General features: G+C 40.7%; 2 protein-coding genes across 4 annotated transcripts in view; one reads left to right on the forward strand and one right to left on the reverse strand.

Annotated features, from left to right (window-relative positions):
- PLEKHH1 (pleckstrin homology, MyTH4 and FERM domain containing H1) overlaps positions 1-5,108 on the forward strand; it is a 51,990-nt gene extending 46,882 nt beyond the window's left edge. The window contains exons 27-29 of the mRNA XM_081291020.1: positions 1,374-1,460; positions 1,730-1,876; positions 2,990-5,108. Of these exons, the coding sequence (XP_081147146.1) occupies positions 1,374-1,460; positions 1,730-1,876; positions 2,990-3,151 (396 nt within the window). The 3' untranslated portion in view covers positions 3,152-5,108. The remainder of the gene's footprint in view (positions 1-1,373; positions 1,461-1,729; positions 1,877-2,989) is intronic.
- Positions 5,109-5,248: 140 nt separating this feature from the next.
- PIGH (phosphatidylinositol glycan anchor biosynthesis class H) lies at positions 5,249-13,406 on the reverse strand. Of its 3 annotated transcripts, none has more exons than XM_081291022.1 (4): positions 13,147-13,406; positions 9,292-9,501; positions 7,667-7,747; positions 5,249-5,742 (listed from the first exon to the last, which is right to left on the reverse strand). In XM_081291022.1, exons 1-4 carry the CDS (start codon positions 13,324-13,326, stop codon positions 5,650-5,652), a joined length of 564 nt encoding a protein of 187 aa, XP_081147148.1. In that variant the 5' UTR covers positions 13,327-13,406; the 3' UTR covers positions 5,249-5,649. The 3 variants fall into 3 exon arrangements, with proteins under 3 accessions (XP_081147148.1, XP_081147147.1, XP_081147149.1); XM_081291021.1 differs by having other exon boundaries at positions 7,667-7,750; positions 13,147-13,399; XM_081291023.1 differs by lacking the exon at positions 7,667-7,747 and having other exon boundaries at positions 13,147-13,404.
- Positions 13,407-19,748: the final 6,342 nt, after the last annotated feature.

Genomic DNA, 19,748 nt, shown 5'->3' on the forward strand with positions numbered 1-19,748 from the left:
CAAGGATTTCAACTTAAAATACTCCATTTTAAAGGAGTTTGAAAGAAACATGTATAACCTAAATAAATCTCTATTTGCTTAACATGGCACACAGGGGAATCAGACTACATAGGCAAGAGTTAATTTCACCTCTGCATGAAGGCCAGGAGGCCAGTAGTTTTAGTTGGAACTTTTCCTCACTAGGCATCTGGAGTACATGAATTTTATAGAAAACAGATATTATCCTGTAACCAGACATTATAATCAGACATTAAGCTGCTCATGTTTCTGCTCACTGAAGCCAAAGTTCAGAAAGTGGATATTCACTCATTTATCCAACAAATATTATGAAGTTCCTACTACATCTAATGCTACTTGTTTAAGATTATAAGAACTGAACAAATCAGACAGCCCTTGCCTTCATGAAGCTTCATATAATTGGGGGGGGGGGATGCACATTAACCAAATAATCATCTATATATTCATTTTTTGTCTTCTCCTGTATCGTACATATGCACACATGTATATTAATTTATTTAAATTTTAGGGGGCTAAGGATTGAACCAGGGCCTTGAGTATGCTAGGCAGAGATTCTACCACTGAGTTACACTCTCAACCCCTATCATTCATATATATCATTAATTCATATATTTTCATATGTGTGTGTGTGTATATATATATATATATATATATAATTTACGTATGTATTTTTTTTTACAAGTGGTTACAGGGATACGAAGGAAAAGTATAGGGGTGTTATAAAGGCATCTATAAAGAGGCCCACTTGATCTTGGAAGTTGGGGAAAGCTTCAGAAAAGGTGACCTGTCCATCTCTCCCTCTCCTCCTAGCCTTTTGAGTAGGAAAGAAAAATCTTCTGAATCATCCCACTGCAGCCCTGGCAATAAAAATTCAGGAAATGTCCACTACATGTCATGTTCTCACTAGTAAGGCTTAAGCCTACAAGATTGCATCCTTGTTTTTCCATTCTTTTAAAGTCCTTAGGAAACTGGTTAAAGCAAGATGCACTTCAGTTAGGAAACACTGTGAATGGAATGCTACGTTTCTGAGATCTGAAAGGAAACAGCCTGTTCCCCATGCAAAGATAGGGCTGGCCTCTATTCTGCAGCCCAGAGCTTTCTGTCCAGTGTTTTGCAGCAGGATGATGTGATCCCATCCACCTCTGGGATCGTTAGTAGATGCCTCATGCCACAGACACTCTTGCCTGTTTATTAACAAATGCTATACAAATTATGTTTTCTGTATTTTCCAAGATGAGGTTGAAAATTACTGCTTAGCAGATCCCTGGATGTACCTTTATCCTCAGAAAGTACTTAATGGTTCAAATTCTCTAACCCTGGATATTATGTCTGATGGGATTTTTCTTAATCTGCAGCCTGCCAAGCTGTCTTCCAAGGAGAACACTCTGGTATGGATTGCTGTGAATGAAGATGGTGTCAGCATCCTGGACCACCACACTATGGTATGGAAAGAGGAAGGGTAGCTTTGATCCTTCCTCTTCCTCTTGTCTTCTCTCTGGATTCAAAGGTCTGAGTTAGATGACCATGGTTCCCTTACTTTCACCTCCTGTCCAAGCAGCACTGTCCTTTAGTCTAGACACAGCTTATAGATATTCAAGATGTATAATTCCAAATCATGACCACTTCAAAGTTCTTCCTTCCTGTTTAAGTCTATCTGTGCCTAGAAGAGACAGGTGAAGGTTCCCCAGAACTCACTGGCTCCTTTCCACAGCAAGTGCACATCACTTACCCCTACTCTTCAGTGACAACCTTTGGTGGCTACAGGGATGACTTCATGCTTGTGATTAGAACCATTCCAGACCAGGGGTCTGGAAAAGCACACATTGAGAAGTTGATCTTCCGGATGACTGCTCCTAAGGTGAGTGACTGCGGCTACAAAATTTTACTCTGGTCTTGTGGGATGTTTTAGCTAGGAGCTTAGAGAGGAAACTGGGGTCACCATAGAACCTAGAAGGCCCTGCCCCAGGTAAAATTTCAGGTCCTGTATATATTCAGCTTCCCAGAGGGTTTAGGTAGCATTGTATCTTACTGTCATTGGTAGGCTAGTAGGTAGAGGTGCTATCAGGAGGGAACTAACTATGATCCAGCCACTACTATGCTCTCACTTTTGTAATTTTCACATACACCAGAACCATGCAGGCCTGAGTTGGTGCTCATTTGTTTGTCTTTTCTGCAGCTGGCCCTGGGGTAGGGCAGTGTCCTCTTGAAGGTGCTCTCATGTTCTCGTTCTGCTGCCACAACACTAGCCACAAAGTAGGACAGTCTCTGCTATGCACCCTCTTCCTTGTGATCTCTAAGGCAACAAAAATACCTCTTTTGCTTTAAGGCACTATTCCTACTCAGTACAGGAAATATTGACCATCAAAAGTAACAGTTACAAAGGCTCATAAACCTGAGTTCTTTTTTTAAAAAAAATATTTATTTTTTAATTGTAGGTCGACACAATATCTTTATTTTATTGATGTGGTGCTGAGGATTGAACCTAGTGCCTCATGCATGCCAGGCGAGCGCTCTACCTCTGAGCCACAACCCCAGCCCCTCATAAACTTAAGTTCTGATTTATTATTTCCTGACACCCTTCTGATAGTAACCAGAAACCCTGTTGATCCCACTCTTAATCCTCAAGTTGTAGTTTGCCAAATTCCACCTCCTTCTGATATCATCCCTGCTGAATGAGAGGATGCGTGACCTCTTCCCCAAGAAGGACCTCTTCCCTGGCCGTAGAGATAACCAGAGCAGAACATTAGCCCTCTTCTCAGGAGGGCACCACACATCTTGGAGGAACTCCATACCATTCACTGGGTCCCTGAATCTCATAACGATCCCCTTTGGACACTTTCTTTTGGGTGGGTAGTTTGAGAGAGATGAGCTGAAGCCTGTGAACGTCATATACTCAATACAACAGCCAATTGAGAAAGCCAGCACTCAAGCAAAGGCTAGCTTAATTCTTTTGCTTCTTTGGCCCCCTTAGATTGCTGAAACTACCTTCATCATGGCCAGCTACATGAACCACTGCTCTACAACTGTGAACCCACCTGCCAACTCACCTGCAGCCCGCCAGCCATGGGAGCTAGATGGACGACAGTTCTTTGCTTCTGTTTCCTGTGCCACCAAGGGGCCAACATTGCTATGAATATTTCTCCTACCCTCTCCCCACCACCTCTGGAATTAGAGATTTGTATCCTAGGATATGGTACTACTGTGATGGGTCTAATAGAACTCCCTGCACACTGTTCTGTGAAATGTATATTTCAGCGTCTATGAAGACTACTCTCTAGATGCCTTATAATATTTCGAGCCCAGCTTTTACAAATCCAGACCCAGTATAGAAACGACTTATTCCCCCACCACCACCCATGAGAATACTGACTCTGGATGCTATCTGATTCTAAACATAGACAGGGATGGCCCACTGTCCCAATGTTACTGAGGGTCACAGTGCTGTATTTGGGGCTTCTGCACTGATTCCTTCAGGGAAGATCATTGTTATATTGTATGTGATCTTTGTGTGGAGAATTATACTTGAAGTTTTCTGAAAAGAATAGGATAAAAATTTCCAATTTACCTGAATTCTGACAAAAGCCAAGAATTAAAACTAGACTTCCTTTTCCAGATGGAAATGGGTTGGCAGGACTAGAGAAAAACAAATAGACTATCTTTTCCCCTCTACTGATGAATAGGATGATCCACAGTGCTCCTTCTGAGGCAGCGGCTCCAAATTTTGCAGAATGAAACACTAACCCTGCTGCATTTCATGTTTTTTGTACACTGGACTGTAAACTGAACTCAGTACTACACACTGTCCAAGCAAGGACAGGAAAAGGTGGGTCCAGTCTGAATTCTGTCTCACTTCAGCACCTCGACGGGACTGTGAAGGTTGTGCTCACTACTGAAGGAAAGGTAGCCATTATTCCCCACTCTTTGAAAGACCAAGCAAATGCTTTCCACTTTTAGCTGCTGTGTGAGGCACTGAAGGCAAATCAGGAACAAAGAAGACCCTCAGTCTCCTCCAGGGCCTGGGTGTGCTTGAGACTTCTGGCAAACTTCTGCTGGAAATTAGTTGGAGACTCAGGGCATGTATGTAATGTCTGTCTTAGCCTAAAAGCATTAGGTATAAAAAGTAGAAAATTTTTTCACCTTTTGCCTTCTTGAGAACATCATAATCCCCCTCAACTCAAACATTCTAATTGAGTGCAGGGGAATAGTTTTTGTCTACATCTTTTCCACTGGGGGAGGGGGGGAGTTCATACTCTGATTTTCCAACTTCTGAGAAATGGAGTTTTATTTTATAACTCTAAGGTAGTCTTAACATTTTTTTTTTCACAAAATGCTGAAAAATGTGGCTAGCAGAAACAACCCAAGAACCAAGCTTTTAGCCCCAGTGATGTGGATATTGCACATGCAAAAACCATGAGACTGGAACTAATTTATCTGATCAATTCAGCTGTTGTTATGCTTTCCCTCTCAACCTTTAAACTAACAAAGCACAGTGAAGAAAGAAGAAAAAAAGAGGCATGAGAGTCTGTCTCTTTTTAAGTTGACTTTGCATGGCAGACAGTTTTATAGCTAGTTCTGTCCCTCCACCCACCACCACCTCCCAGGATTTGGGTGGGGGTCTAGCTGAGACATTTCTACCTCGAAAAAAATCACCTGACGTAGGCTCTTGGATAACTCTTCCAAGGCTGAGTTATCTCTACTTTTATATCCTGAGTGTCTCTAAGGCCAATGAAGATATTAGCTAACTAGGGCATTTAAAAAAAAAAAAATAGAGCTTTAAATAAAGTGTAAGTGCCATTATGTTCATATTGAGTCTAGGAGTCAAACTACTTCCCTCACCATCTTTCCTACTTCCTGACTCTTAGGAATCTTCCTTTAGTTTATTAATTTTATAGACAAGAAACTGTCCTAGAAACAAAGGCTTCTAGAGTTTGTTTATTCTTCTTTAACTTGGGAGTACCATGTCTGGAAACAAAAGTCAAATTTTCTGTCTTACATTTTGTCTCCTCCCTCTTGGCAAAAGTAGCTGAAAAGTGGTAGAAAATGCTGAATAACAGAAAAGTATCAATGTGTTTGACACCCATGACTGAAATGTCATGATCGTGTTTGTCAATAAAAAAATAGCTGTCTGCACATCAGGCAATTACTGTGTATGTTTTGGAAGGAGAGTTGTTTATTAAGAAAGTCATCATAAATAACCCATACAGAACACAGAAGCTAGGTAGGCAGAGAATAGGCTTTTGTAGGACATTTATTCCATACCTTAAGAGCTTCATGGTTTTCCTTAACTTTCAGACAGAGATACTACGCAGAGAGAAATTATGCCTTTCATGTGAGTTCTGATACCAGTTTCTCAATATCTTGCTCCACAAATTTCAACACAAAATTTAAACTTGAATGTGCTTATTAGGAATTTTACAAAATGCTCTTTGCTGACAATGCTTTTGATACATCATGTCAAAATTCTTAATTTCCCCTCTGGTAAAACAGGCAAAATTCTGAGATTCACTGCATTCATTCTGGTTCCTAAGACAGTGTCCACCTGATGGTTTATAGTACAGAAATCAAACCAGCCACTATGGCTTAGCAGTCATTTCCCATGGAAGATAATACTGGCCTTCTTAATGCTGGGACTCATGGGCTTGTTGATGTGGCTTTCTGGTGCGCCAGAATCTCCTGGCAGCTCCTGTACACTTCAATCAAGCAGTCCAGCCGGGGCTTGGCACTCTTGAATTCCAAAGGGGAGAAATGCAGAGTCAGGTGAACATAAGAGAGTTCTTAGTGGTTCTGCATCCACATGCAAGCTCAACCTCTCACCCATATTGAGGGTTCTAACTTGCACAGGTGTAAGCTCAGAGAGGCAAGAAATTAAAACCTCAGAGCATCTTGTTGGGAAAATTCCCAGCTAGCCCCACAGACCAGCCTGAGACTATACAAGGCACACATCAAAAGATAGCATTTTAATCCATGGTGGTACACACCTATAATTCCAGCAGTCCGGGAGACGGAGGCCGGAGGGGAACAAATTCAAAGCCAGCCTCAGCAACTTAGCAAGACCCTATCTCAAAATAAAAAAGTAAAAACAGCTAGGGATGCGGTTCAGTGGTAGTGCACCCCTGGGTTCAATCTCCAGTACCAAAAAAAAAAGGATGGTTTTTAAAAATCTCCAAATTTCAGGACAGCAAGAGGAATAACAAGGATGGACCTTAAAAAGTGTCACAAGTTGTGAAATAGACCTCAGAGATAAGCAGGACAGTTTAATAAGTAAATTCAGAAAATCGTTTTATACTATGAAATGGAAAACAACCAAAATTAAAAGAAAAGCCACAGAATGTGAAAAATATATGTATGGAAAGTGTATTTAATAAAAGTTTGCTGCTCAAAATATACAAAGAATTGTTATGAATGCATAGTCAATATCTAGATTTTAGACAAGATGCACAGTTTAAAATAAGAGCTAATGGGTGATACTTATAAGAAAATATGAAAAATATCTTTAAAGCAATACAAATAACTTTAAAATGCCTCTACTTACACATTAAATTAAAAAACAGATAAGCCAAGACTTTAGAAAAACAAGTTCAAATTCCAGAGTATAGTAAAGTTGTTCAGTCTCTAGAGCCCAATTTCAAATATAAAAATCTATAAGATTGGGCTGAGATTGTAGCTCAGTGGTAGAGTGCTCACCTAGCACATGTGAGGTACTGGGTTCAAACCTCAGCACCACATAAAAATGAAATAAAGATACTGTGTCCACCTACAACTAAAAAATAAATTTTTAAAAAAAAATCTATAAGACTATAAAGTTTAATAGAATAATTTTGAACTTTTATGCAAAATAATTTTGTGCAGCTTTCTTAAATCTTTCATAAAAAGGGAAGGGCAGTGAGAGCAAATTATTATATATAACTACTACCAGTCATGATGGCACACACATGTAATCCTAGAAACTAGGAAGGCTGAGGCAGGAGGATTGCAAGTTTGAGGCCAGCCTCAGCAACTTAGTGAGGCCCTAAGCAACTTAATGAGACCCTGTCTCAAAATAAAAAATAATAAGATCTGAGAATGTAGCTCAGTAGTAAAGCATCCCTGGGTTCATTCCTCAATACCAACATATATTTATATAGATTTAATATTATTTACCTACAAAGTAATTTATTATAATCATGGTTGCATAGTGTTGTTGTTATAAGAACAAAACAAAAAATTACCTAGATATAACTTAAAAAGTTAACAATAAAATGGCTAAGTAAATTGACATTCCAATATGCTAGAATGCAATAAAATTATTTAAAATAATAAGCATAATGGCCTTTGTAAAAAAAAATGAATATTAGATGATCATTAACATTTATGTAAAAGTGTATATTAGTTAAACTGACAGGGTTAAAGTTAATGAATGGTGATTTGTATGCATGAGTTGTAATATGTTTGATTATTCTCTTCTATATAATTTGTATGAATTCCTAATATTTTACCTCAGAGGGGAACTTTTAAAATAACTAAAATCCTCATTTTCACTAAAATTAGTTGTCGGGTATCTTCCAATACTCTGACAATAGATGTTTACATTCCTACTGAACTTAAGTGGCAGTAGATATGCAGAAAAGTAAAGGATTTCATTGGAGAAAGGAAAGTGTTCTGTGCTCACCTGGAAGACAGGTACTACTTGGGATATCATATGTGGTTCCACTGGATCCTTCAATAAAATGCAGAGGTAGTAAATCACCTTCTGCTGTAAGAAAATAAACCGAATAACAGAGGTCTAAGTGAAACTCACTTTGTGTTCTTGTTTCTTCAAGGGAAGGCTCAAAACTGTCATAAATGGTTATTTCTAAGTAGCAGAATGCTTGATAGCTTCTAAAGTAAGGGAGAAGTATATTTTCATTCCTTAAAAAAACAAAACAAAGCTGCGCACAATGGCACGTACTTACTATCCCAGCAATAGCTCAGGAGGCTGAAACGGGAAGATCACAAGTACAAAGCTAAACTCAGCAACTTAGTGAGGCCCTAAGTAACTTAGTGAGACCCTGATTCAAAATAAAAAACAAAAAAGCTGGGGATATAGCTCAGGTAAAGTGCCCTGGGTTAAATCCCCAGTACAAAAATAAATAAATAAAAGCTGGGCACTTAGCGCATACCTGAAGTTCCAACTGTGTCTAGAAATTGGAGACCAGCAGAACAACACAGTGAAATTTTGTCTCAAAAAAAAAAAAAAAAAAAGCAGAGATGATTTTTAAAGCTGGGCTAGAAGATAAAGTTAAAATGCTGATTCCATGAAAATCTGCTATGTCTCTAAAAACATTCATGCACTGCATAACAATGTTTCAGTCAATGATGGTGAGACTTTAAGATTATAATGGAGCTGAAAAATCCCTATTGCATAGTGGCATTATGTCATAGTGCAATGTATTTTTTTTTTAGTGCAATGTATTTCTTATATGTTTGTGATGATGTGGGTATAGACAAATATGTGCTGCCATATAAAAGTAGATATGAAGTATGTAAAATACATAATACTTAATAATGATAATAAACAAATAGTATTGATTTATGTATTTACTATATTAACTTTCTGTTGTTATAGAGTATTGCTACTTACAAAAACATTTACTATAAAGCGATATGCCATGTTATGCTGGCAGCAGCCTCCAACACCTCATGTTCACTGCATCTCTTGATTACACCAAGAGGCTATGGTTAGCCAGGCACAGTGGCGCATGCCTATAATCCCAGCAACTCAGGAGGCTGAGGCAAGACAATTACAAATTCAAAGCTGGCCTCAGCAACTTAGCAAGGCCCTAAACAACTTATTGAGACCCTGTCTCAAAATAAAAAACAAAACAGGCTGGGGGATGTGGCTCAGTAGTAAAGCGCCCCTTGGGTTCAATCCCTGGTACCAAGAAAAAAAAAAAAAAAAACAGCGGTTATGATTCAGTGACACACACTGTGTAAGTCTGTGTAAATATACTTCATGATGTCTGCTCAGTGAGGAAACTGGCTAACAATGCATTTCTCATAATATATCCCATCACTAAAAAAAGTACAACTGTAAAGATAGTTATCTTTTCAATGGAAGTTTGTTTCACTTTTGTAGTTTATATTCATGCCAGCTAAAAAGGAAACACTGCAAGATTTGGACCAGAGGGTCCTCAAGTATAATTCTGTGTGATCAAATGCTTTAGGTAATAAGACTCAAGTTTAGATGAAGGAACATCCCATGAACTGACTATCTCCTCCAGAGAAACCTGTAATACTCATCACTTAAACACTTACCATGTAAATAGCCTCGTTAATGACAACATCCTTGACTTTGCCCATCTCTATGAAGGTAGTGCTTTCTTTGCCTGAAGCATAGGATGAAGTCATCTGGATGCCAAGGGAATCAATAATTAACAAAGTCTCTTGATCAATCTTCACAAAATGGAGGTACCCAAGCAAGCCTAAGAGGGTGATGGAGATGGCAGCAGAGAGGATCATGCTGTTCTGAAGAGAGAGCCAGACACAGGCAGTAAAATTACCAAGAGGTCCTCTGCGTATATCTGTGCCATAAGACAAGTCAATTGGGCATTGAGAAAAAAGGCTTTGCTCCGCTGTGAGCTAAAAAGATGAGAAGAACATGCATGGAAGAAGAGGAAATCACTTTTATTCAGACTCTGAAGTGCTATAAAGGTATACAGTGAAATGAATCCAGATTACTAATGACTAAGTCTAGGGAGAATTTTCAGCAAAATGTCCCCATCATACCAGCCTCAGAAATTATTCTATCAGGCACAATGACACATGCCTATAATCCCAGCAATTTGGGAGGCTAAGGCAGGAGTAGAAGTTCAAGGCCTGCCTAGGAATTTTAGTGAGATCCTCACTATATTTGGTGAGCCCCTGTCTCAAAGTAAAATAAAAAGGGTTTGGAGGTAGCTTAGAGGTGGAGTGCCCCTAAGTTTGATCCCCAACCCCCCCCAAAAAAAAAAAAAAAAAAAACTTCCAAAACTGCATCTTAAGGACCAAATGTTTTCCTCATGTGCTCCCTCAGCAGAACATACAGTACAAAATTATGGACTGAACAACTATAGAATGCTCATCACAGCAGCAGTACACTCCTCACCTGATTAACAGCCATTCATCCTTCTTAAATTTGGAGTGAATCATGATTAGCCTAGAAATGTGCAAGTGATACAACTCTAACCAATGAAATGTTGGAGAGAGGGTTTACTGAGAGGGGTGGCATCTTAGTTCATCTTAAAAAGAAATCTAAGTCTTTTGGGGTGATGGACCTTCTACCCTAGAACCATGGCCCAGTTCATGTGCAACCTCACAGAGAAGGCCCCAGTGCTGCTGTCACTCAAAGCCTCAACTGGCCCCATTTTGACAGTATACCAAAGCTGAGCTCCGTTTCTCCAACCCTTGCTGAGATCCCTACAGCTAGCTATTCACAGCCTGAAAATAAGTCAACAGTGCTTACACTGGTTGCTTTAAACAGCTCACAGTTAAAGAAGCTGTACTGAATGGTTTGATGGCCAATGAAGTGTGGATGTGGTTTTATACTAGAGAGATCATAGACAAGCATGGCATCATTGGCTATAATGTTGAAGACCAATAGCCAACATCTGATTATATTTTATTTATTGTTTAAGTATTCTTGGACCATATGTGATCAAATTGCTATCTCAATAAAATGTGTCAAATTAAAAAAAAAAAAAGCAATCTAAGGAATAAAGATCCCCTTGTCATGAGGTGTAGATGCCTGAAACTATTATAACCTCTGCAAAACAAAGTGGAGAGCAATGGTAAGGTCTAGTGGAGTACACTGAAGTTGGAAGAGCAGGAAGAAGAAAAAAGCCACAGTCAAATGAGCCTCTCATATAAACTCTGTAGGCTTCCTACCTCATGTTTGTTTGGTTTTTTTAATTTGTTTTGTTTTGTTTTGTATCAGAGATTAAACCCAGGGGCACTTAACCTCTGAGCCACACCCCAGTCCTTTTTTAAAAAAATTTTTTTGAGACAGGGTCTCATTGAGTTGCTTAGTGCCTGGCAAAATTGTCGAGGGTTACGGTTAGGGTTTTGCTTGACTTTCTTCTAAGGTTGAAGTAAGGAATTCAGTAAAGCACCTGGTACTCAGTGGGTATTTAATGAATATCTGCTCCTCCTCCTTACATAACCACATGTATGATTAGAATTCAGGGTAGTATTAAAACTAAATTATTGCAGTAGGGATGTAGTGGTAGAGGGCTTACTAAACATGCTAGAAACCTGAGGTTCAATTCCCAGCACTGCAAATAAAAATAATAATAATAATTCAGCTATATTATAAATTAAATTTAAGAGGGACTTTCAAGTTAATTTAATCATAATTTTAGTTGATCCATGAAGAAAATTTTAGCTACAATTAATTACATATTAAGACAGTCTTAATTCTGCTTATTTCTATGCTAAATTACTATGTTTTTTTTTTGTAAAGAGAGAGAGAGGGAGAGAGAGAGAATTTTAATATTTATTTTTCAGTTATCGGCGGACACAACATCTTTGTTGGTATGTGGTGCTGAGGATCGAACCCGGGCCGCACGCATGCCAGGCGAGCGCGCTACCGCTTGAGCCACATCCCCAGCCCCTAAATTACTATGTTCTGCAATATGCTTTGATGGCAAGAGCTAATGGATGCAGCAATGGAAACTATATGTAAATTACATAAATAACCCTGCTGGACTTAGCTCTAGTCAGATCACTCCTAAAATAATATACTCATTTAAGAGGACTATATTTGAAACAAGAACACATACTTTAAAAAGATGATTCAGCCAGGCACAATTGTGCATGCCTGTAATCCCAGCGTCTCAAGAGACTGAAGCAGGATTGCAAGTTCAAAGCTGGCCCTAAGCAATTTAGCAAGTGAGGCCCTAAGCAATTTAGCAAGATGGGTCTCAAATGTATGAAATATGATATGTCAAGAGCTTTGTAATGTTTTGAACAACCAATAATAAAAAAAAAAAAAAGAAAGAAAACACAAAAAGGGCTGGGGATGTGGCTCAATGTTAAGCATCCCTCTGTTCAATCCCTGATAGTCAGGTAAGGGTGGAGGAAGATTCAGGCAGGGAACAGTAACACAAGCCTGTAATCCCAGAAACTCAGAAGGCTGAGGCAAGAGGATCCCAAGTTAAAGGCCAGCCCAGGCAATTAGCAAGACCATTCCTCAAAATAAAAAATAAAAAGGTATAGGGATATACCTATATCAGTCATAATCCCCCTGGGTTCAATCCTCAGTACCTGGAGGAAAAAAAAAAAAGGTGGGAGGGGGCATGACTCAGATTATTCCTTTGAGAACAGTTACACAGCTATGCTTTTGACCCTCACAATATTGTAAAGCAGGTATTAATTCCATTTTGAAGATGTGAAAACTGAGGCTCAGAGAAAAAGAAATATGTCTGAAAACAGCATAGGAAACCATTCATGTCTGCACTTTCTAAATTCTTTAGAAAATACGCCTGAAAATTGGAGTTAGAGGGAGGGTTAAATTGCCTTGAAAAACAGAAGTTAAGACAAATAAAACTCTATATACATACACACGTGGAAGCAAAGGCAGTTTCTGGAAGACCACACGTAAGGTATTAGCATTGTGCTTCTGAGGAGTAAAAGATATGGATGAGGACGATCCACCTTACAGTTCTCTGAAATCATGGAATTTAAGTACTAAGAGGGCTGGGGCTGTAGCTCAGTGGCAGAGCGCTTGCCTAGCATGTGTGAGGCCCTGGGTTCGATCCTCAGCACCACATATAAATGAAAGTATTCTGTCCATCTATAACTACAAAAAAAATTTTTAAGAAAGTACTAACAGCATGTGCCACATAAAACACATGGTGTGAACGTTTTAGGCTTTCGTGCAAGAACTAGACAAATGCTGGGTCACTCCACAGAGCGGCGCAGCAGCCCACGGGAGAAGAATGTGCAGGAGCACAGACTTCATTAAACTCATTGAAAGAGCTGTCCAGCACGGAGCCGCGTCCCCAGAACCAGCGTATCCCCGCCTTCCGACCCTAGGACGGTGGGAGGTTCCCACCCGAATTCTGGGCTAGACCAAGACCCTTCCAAAGCCCAGACACCACCTCCAGGCGCAGGCAGGAGCCGACCGGCCATTACCTCCCAGAGGGTGAAGAGTCCGTAGGCCGCCAGCCACACGGTGCAGGTGACAGCAGTGAGCGACCGCAGCGAGAGCCGAGGGCAGTTGAGGCAAAACTCCCGGCAGAACGGCGAGTAGTAGCGGCGCTGCAGGGCCAGGCGGCCGCCACAGATGTCCGAGAAAGTCCTCTCATCCTCCATCGCCGCTGGCTCCACGCCGCAGCGCCGCTCTAGCCAACCCGCGGTTCCGCGCAGACTCGCGGGCGCCGGAGCCGCTTCCGGGAGCGGATCAGCCCCGCCCCGCCCCGCCCGGAACTCCGCGCAGCCGCAGTTGCTCACCGGTTGGGGTTGGTTCGGCTGGGATTCTGTTCTGTAATTGTCGCCTTCTAGAAATTCCTAGGGATCCAACAATTGCGGACAGATCAAAACCTATCATAACGTACTTTCACTCGACAGACTGGTTTCCATTATAAGCCAGAGTGAGCCCCAACGAGAGGGTCCGCAGGAATTCGTTCATCCGCTCATTCGTTGCTGTGCCAGGTAGTTTTAAGGTGCTGAGGGTATTGACAAGGTCTCTGCCCTCAAATAGCTTCGCTTCTTGTAGGAGAATCGATATGGAAATAACTTCAGATAATTATGTTGGCAATAATGTGCTAACCGGCAGGGGTGGAATGGGGACTTTATTAAGGCAGTCAAGAAGGGTCTCTGATGACACGGGAGTTAGAAGGAGGAGGCCTCACCCTGGTCTGCCAAGGCCGCTCTGGAGGAATAATTTCCCTGAAAGAAGGACCAGGAAAAACAAAGCTATGAAGCAGAAACAAGGTTGACTTAACTGGAGGAATGGAAAGGTCAGCATGCCAGAAGAACACTTGGAAATTGGGGAGGTAGGTAGGGATAAGACCCAGGAGGTAGTTGAAGACCTAGTAAGGAGTCTGGGAGTTGTCTCCTCCGGATCTTATCTTGGAACATGGAGTAAGCAAACAAATCCTGGCAGGAAAGAAAGCAGGAGTGGGAGATGCATAAGGTATTACAATACCATCTTGCCCAGGCTAGCCTCGAACTTTTGGGCTTAAACTGTCCTCCCACCTCAGCCTCCTGAGTAGCTGGGATTATAGGGGCATGCCATCGCACCCACCTCCTTTATTTGATTTTTTTTATGGTATCTTATTGTGAAGGGGAGATAAACCCATCCTCAGATGAAGAAAAACTAAGAGAATTTGTCACCAACAGATCTACCTGGAAAAAAAAAAAAAAGGCTAATGGAATAATGGAATCTCTCTAAACAGGAAGGAAATGATAAAAAAAAAGGAATCCTGGAACATCAAGAAGAAACAGTGAAAAACCAAAAATATGAATAAACACGATAGACTTTTCTTCTCTTGAGTTTCCTATGTTATATTTGACGGTTGAAGTGAAAATTATGCCACTCTCTGATGTGGCTCTTGATGAATGCAGAGAAAACATTTAAGACTATTATAAATGGAGAAGAGTAAAACAACACTAATTATTAGAGGCACCACTAGACCTTGTTATTTAATGTGTCAATAAAAAGAAACATTACTATAGCATTTAAAACGATATTTTAATAACTGTTTACACACATATATGTATGTATATACACTTTGTGTTGGTAGGGGTTGAACCTAGGGTCACACATCCCCAACCCTTTTATTTTTTACTTTGAAACAGGGTCTCACTAAGTTGCTTAGGGCCTTGCTAAATTCCTGAGGCTAGCTTTGAACTTGGATCCTCCTGCCTCAGCCTCATGAGTTGCTGGAATTACAGGTGTGTACCACTGTGCACAGCTAATAACTATGTTTTAATTCAGTTAGTTTTTGTTGAAATTCTATATATTTTAATTATGCATTTAAAAAATTAACTCTTTAACTTCATTAACTTCACCAGATTTTTACCACTGAACTACATCCTGGACTTTATTTTTTGAGATGGTCTCACTGAATTCCTGAGGGCCTCGCTAAGTTACTGAGGCTGGCCTCAAACTTGGGATTCTCCTGTGTTGGCCTACTGTATCGCTGGGATTACAGGCATAACACCACCATGCAGGCCTCATTTCCGCCCCACCCCCCAGTCTGTTTTCCTCTTGGTTAAATTAGATAATTCTTATTATCCTATATTCAAGCTCAATGACTCTTTCCAGTGTCCTCTGCATTATGTCTCTGAGCTCATAGGTTGAGATTTTTTATTTTACTTATTGTGTTTTTTAATTCTAAATTTTTGTTTGGAGTTAGCTGCAGTGGCAAATGCCAGCAACTTGGGAGGCTGAGGCAAAAGGATCATAGATTCAAGGTCAGCCTCAGTAACTTAGTGAGACCCTGTCTCAAAATAAAAAGGACTGGGGATATAGCTTAGTAGTAAAGGACCTATTGGATTCTTATTTCAGATAAGAAAGAAATATATATATATTTTTAAAAGTTTTTGTACTTAAGATGGACAGAATGCCTTTATTTATTTTTTAAATTATTTTTTAGTTGTAGTTGGACACAATACCTTTATTTTTATTTATTTATTTATTTATTTATTTATTTATTTATTTATTTATTTATGATGCTGAGGCCTTGCACATGCAAGGTGAGCACTCTACCGCTGAGCCACAACCCAGCCCTTTATTTATTTTTACGTGGTGCTAAGGATCAAACCCAGTGCCTCACACATGCCAGGCAAGCACTCTGCCACTGAGCTTCATAAAGCCCAGCCAAAAAATATATATATATTTAAAAAATTTTTCCATTTGGATCTTTGTATCTTCTTTGCTGAGACTTTTTTTTTTCATTTGTTTGAAGCATGTTTGTAATTGCTTGTTGAAGTGTTTTTATGATGGCATTTTAAAAATCCCTGCCAGAGAATTCTCACATTGATGTCATTTCAGTATTGGCATCTGTTGCCTTTTTTCATTCAAATTGAGATTTTTCTGGTTCTTAGAATGATGAGTTATTTTCATTTGATACCTGGGCATTTAGTTTACTATGTGACTGTGGGTCTTATAAATCTTGTGTTATATCAGGCCTCCTCTGTCATGCCCCACCGGGAAAAGAGGAATCCCAGCGCATTAACTGCCAGGTGGAAATCCAGGCTCCCCACTTGACCTCCACTGACACCTGCTGGGCAGACCTGGTAACCTCTGGGTGGAGTGGAAGTTGGGGGGGCCCACATGTTCTCCACTGACACTGTAGGGTGGGGCTGGGAGAGGCTCCTTACCACTCCCAGGAATGAAAGTCCCTGCTGCACCCCAGTGACAAGGTGGGGTGCTTCCTTACTGTCTGGTGAAAGTGCAAGTCTAGGTTTCTCACTTTTGGCCTTTGCTGGCAGAAATGAGGGCAGAGCCAGTTTTTTCTGTGGTGTTTGACTGGACTAGTTACTGTTTAAAAGTTTCCCATCTCCTCTCTCTCTCTCTCTCTCTCTCTCTCTCTCTCTCTCTCTCTCTCCTCTCTCACTCTCTCTTTAAAAAAAAAAAAAAGTTTCCCATCTTGCTTGGCTATTTCTTATTTTTGACAAGAGAGAGCAGCCTTTCCTTAGAGCATATTTGTGTATGTGCCTATTGACATTTCTGGGTTGCTCTCTTGTCCAGCATCCAATCTGAGATGTATGAGACAAAAGCAAAAACCATGGGATGCACTCCTGTTTGTTCCTCAGGTTCTAGGGTCCCTTGCCAGTCTGACTTCTCTGCTCCTTTCATAGTCGTGTGTGTGTGTGTGTGTGTGTGTGTGTGTGTGTGTGTGTGTGTGAGACCAGGGATTGAACCAGGGGTGCTTAACTACTGAACCACATCCCTATCCCTTTTTATTTTATTTTATTTTTTAAATTCTGAGACAGGGTTTCACTAAGTTGCTTAGAGCCTTGCTAAGTTGCTGAGGCTGGCTTTGAACTGATGATATCCAAGATATCAGCCTCAGATGTGGGCTTCTGAAACTTTTCACTGACCAGCAATAAACTAAGTTTCCCTGTCACAGGAAAAGAGATGTTTCCACAGACAGGTCTGAGGAGCTCCCAGGGAGAGGGGAAACTCAACTCAGCAACAGCGGGATTCTTAACATTCATGATGAAAAAGAATTTCAGCATGAGCCAGACAGAGGCGTAGACAGAGGTTTTGCATGAGCCAGACAGAGGCGTAGACAGAGGTTTATTTAGGAAGGTAAATACACATTCAAGGGAGAATGTGAACCGTCTCAAGAGTGAGAAGCAGCCAGGCTTGGTGGTACACGCCTGTAATCCCAGTGGCTCTGATCGTGAGTTCAAAGTCAGCCTCAGCAAATTAGCAAGGCCCTAAGCAACTCAGCAAGACCCTGTCTCTAAATATAATATTTAAAAAAAAAAAAAAGGAAGGGGCTGGGGAAGTGGCTCAATGATTAAGCATCCTTGGGTTCAATCCCTGGTTCAAAAAAAAAAAAAGTGAGAAGCAGTCCTGACTTGGACTGGGGGTCCAATATTTATAGAAGGGCTGTATGAGGAGCAGGTGGATCCAGGGTGGAGCAGCCTAATTTTGTGCCAGTTTTTCCTGCACTTGCATATTTCCCTCATTTCACAAGGGCATGGGCCAGGGGCATGTTGCTCAAGATTTACAACTATGCTTTCTGCATCTTAATGGCTTGTGGGCATTGCCTTAAAGATTCGGTATTTCTCTCTATATGAATCCCTATCTCACCTTGACTATCTACTCAGGTTTGATTAATTTGCTAGAGTATTTTACAAATACTCTTGTTTAAAATAAAGGATACAGTTATATGTATTTATACATATATGCATGTATATATATATATATGCATGTGTGTGTGTGTGTTTATATATATATATATATATATATATTTTTTTTTTTTTTTTTGAGATGGGGTTTTGCTATGTTGCCCATACTGGTCTTGAACTCCTGGTTTCAAATGATCTTCCTGCCTCAGCCTGTCAAGTAGCTGGGACTACAGGTGTGCACCAACATACCCAGCTATATTTTAAAGGATACTGTCAACAAAATTTCACAAGGACAGAATTTAAGACAAAAAAGGAAGGCTTATTTTTTAAAAAATAATAATTTGAAAACCAGAGTGAAGTTGTCTTCAGTACGAAAGTGTGCTCCCAAGAAACAAAGATAGGGGCTGGGCTTATACAGAGAATGTTCCAGCCCAGTTTCCCACTCTGGTCCTCTATGAAAATGAGGTATCCAAGCCAGGAAGCCCTTACTCCTGATTGGTTGATATTTAAATTTGAATGCAAAGGCTGGGGATGTGGCTCAGTGGTGGAGCACTCACCTACCATGCACCAGGCCCTGAGTCTGATACCCATTACCACAAAATAGAAAAATAGTGGGCTGGGGATGTGAACTTTGAAATAGTCACTTGGGACCCTTTTTGGAGATTTCCCTTTTCTTAAAGTTCACAATGCAAATGAACAGCCAGATTAACACACACAGGGCAAAGAACCATCTGGAACAGTCCCAAGTGTAGGAGCTTCCAACCACACGGAGTTAGGGTGTACCACTCTTCTGGCAATGGATATATTCTTTATTTGGTATTAGATATTGAACAGCGTAACCACTAAACCATATCTCCAGCCCTTTTTATTTTTTAATTTGAGTCAGGGTCTTGCTAAGTTCCTTAGGGCCTCCCTAAATTGCTGAGGCTGGCCCCAAACTTGCTATCCTCTGCCTCAGCCTCCTGAGTTACTGGGATTACAGATGCATGCTGGATATGTTCTTGTTAGGTAGAATTTGACACAGGCAACACCATTTTGAAACATATGCTTCATCTTAGAATCACAGTCACCTCAAGGTCACTCTGACTCAGCCTGATCCAAACCGCCAGATATTATTCCCTCATCATAGGAAGAATCCTCAAACACCCCATCATCATATGAAAGGAAATTGTTATCTGAGACTGAAATCCTTAAAGCACCTAGTTCCTTATGAAGATGACACCACAAGAATCCTTCCCTGGGGCTGGGGATGTGGCTCAAGTGGTAGCGCGCTCGCCTGGCATGCGTGCGGCCCGGGTTCGATCCTCAGCACCACATACCAACAAAGATGTTGTGTCCACCGAAAACCAAAAATAAATATTAAAAATTCTATCTCTCTCTCCTCCTCTCTCTCTTTAAAAAAAAAAAAAAAAAAAAAAGAATCCTTCCCTGAAAACCCCTTAGCAACAGCCTAATCCCCCCTCCCTCAATCTGCTATATCTACCCCAAACTGTAGGTGAAAGACAGTTCCCATTCCTAGTAGGTCCCCTGTGGGAAGCCATTCATGAACTGTGCATGAACTGAGAGCATGTTGAAGCCATTAAGCAGAAAACCGTGGTATTGTGAACTCCCAGCAGCAACCCTGATTTGAGAACGCCTGGTTCACGTGACTTCCTACCTCGCTCCATCACAAGTTCAGTACAGCATTGGAGGTGGGGTGACCCTTCAGAGCCACAGAGACTCTTGGCGATGGGTGTGGCTTGCCAAAATGCCCATCAACCTGTTTACTGCAAGATGCTTGCCACACCGAGAAGCCAGCACCCTAGACTCCTCCCACTGAAACCTTATCCTTGCCTTTGATGTACTCACCCTGAAATAAAGAATCAGTGACCTTTGTTCAGTTGTTCAGTTCCAGCTCCTATCAGGACTGGAAGACCTATCAGACG

The sequence above is a fragment of the Spermophilus citellus genome (assembly GCF_964194105.1).
Source record: "Spermophilus citellus genome assembly, chromosome: 4".
Lineage (NCBI taxonomy): Eukaryota > Metazoa > Chordata > Mammalia > Rodentia > Sciuridae > Spermophilus > Spermophilus citellus.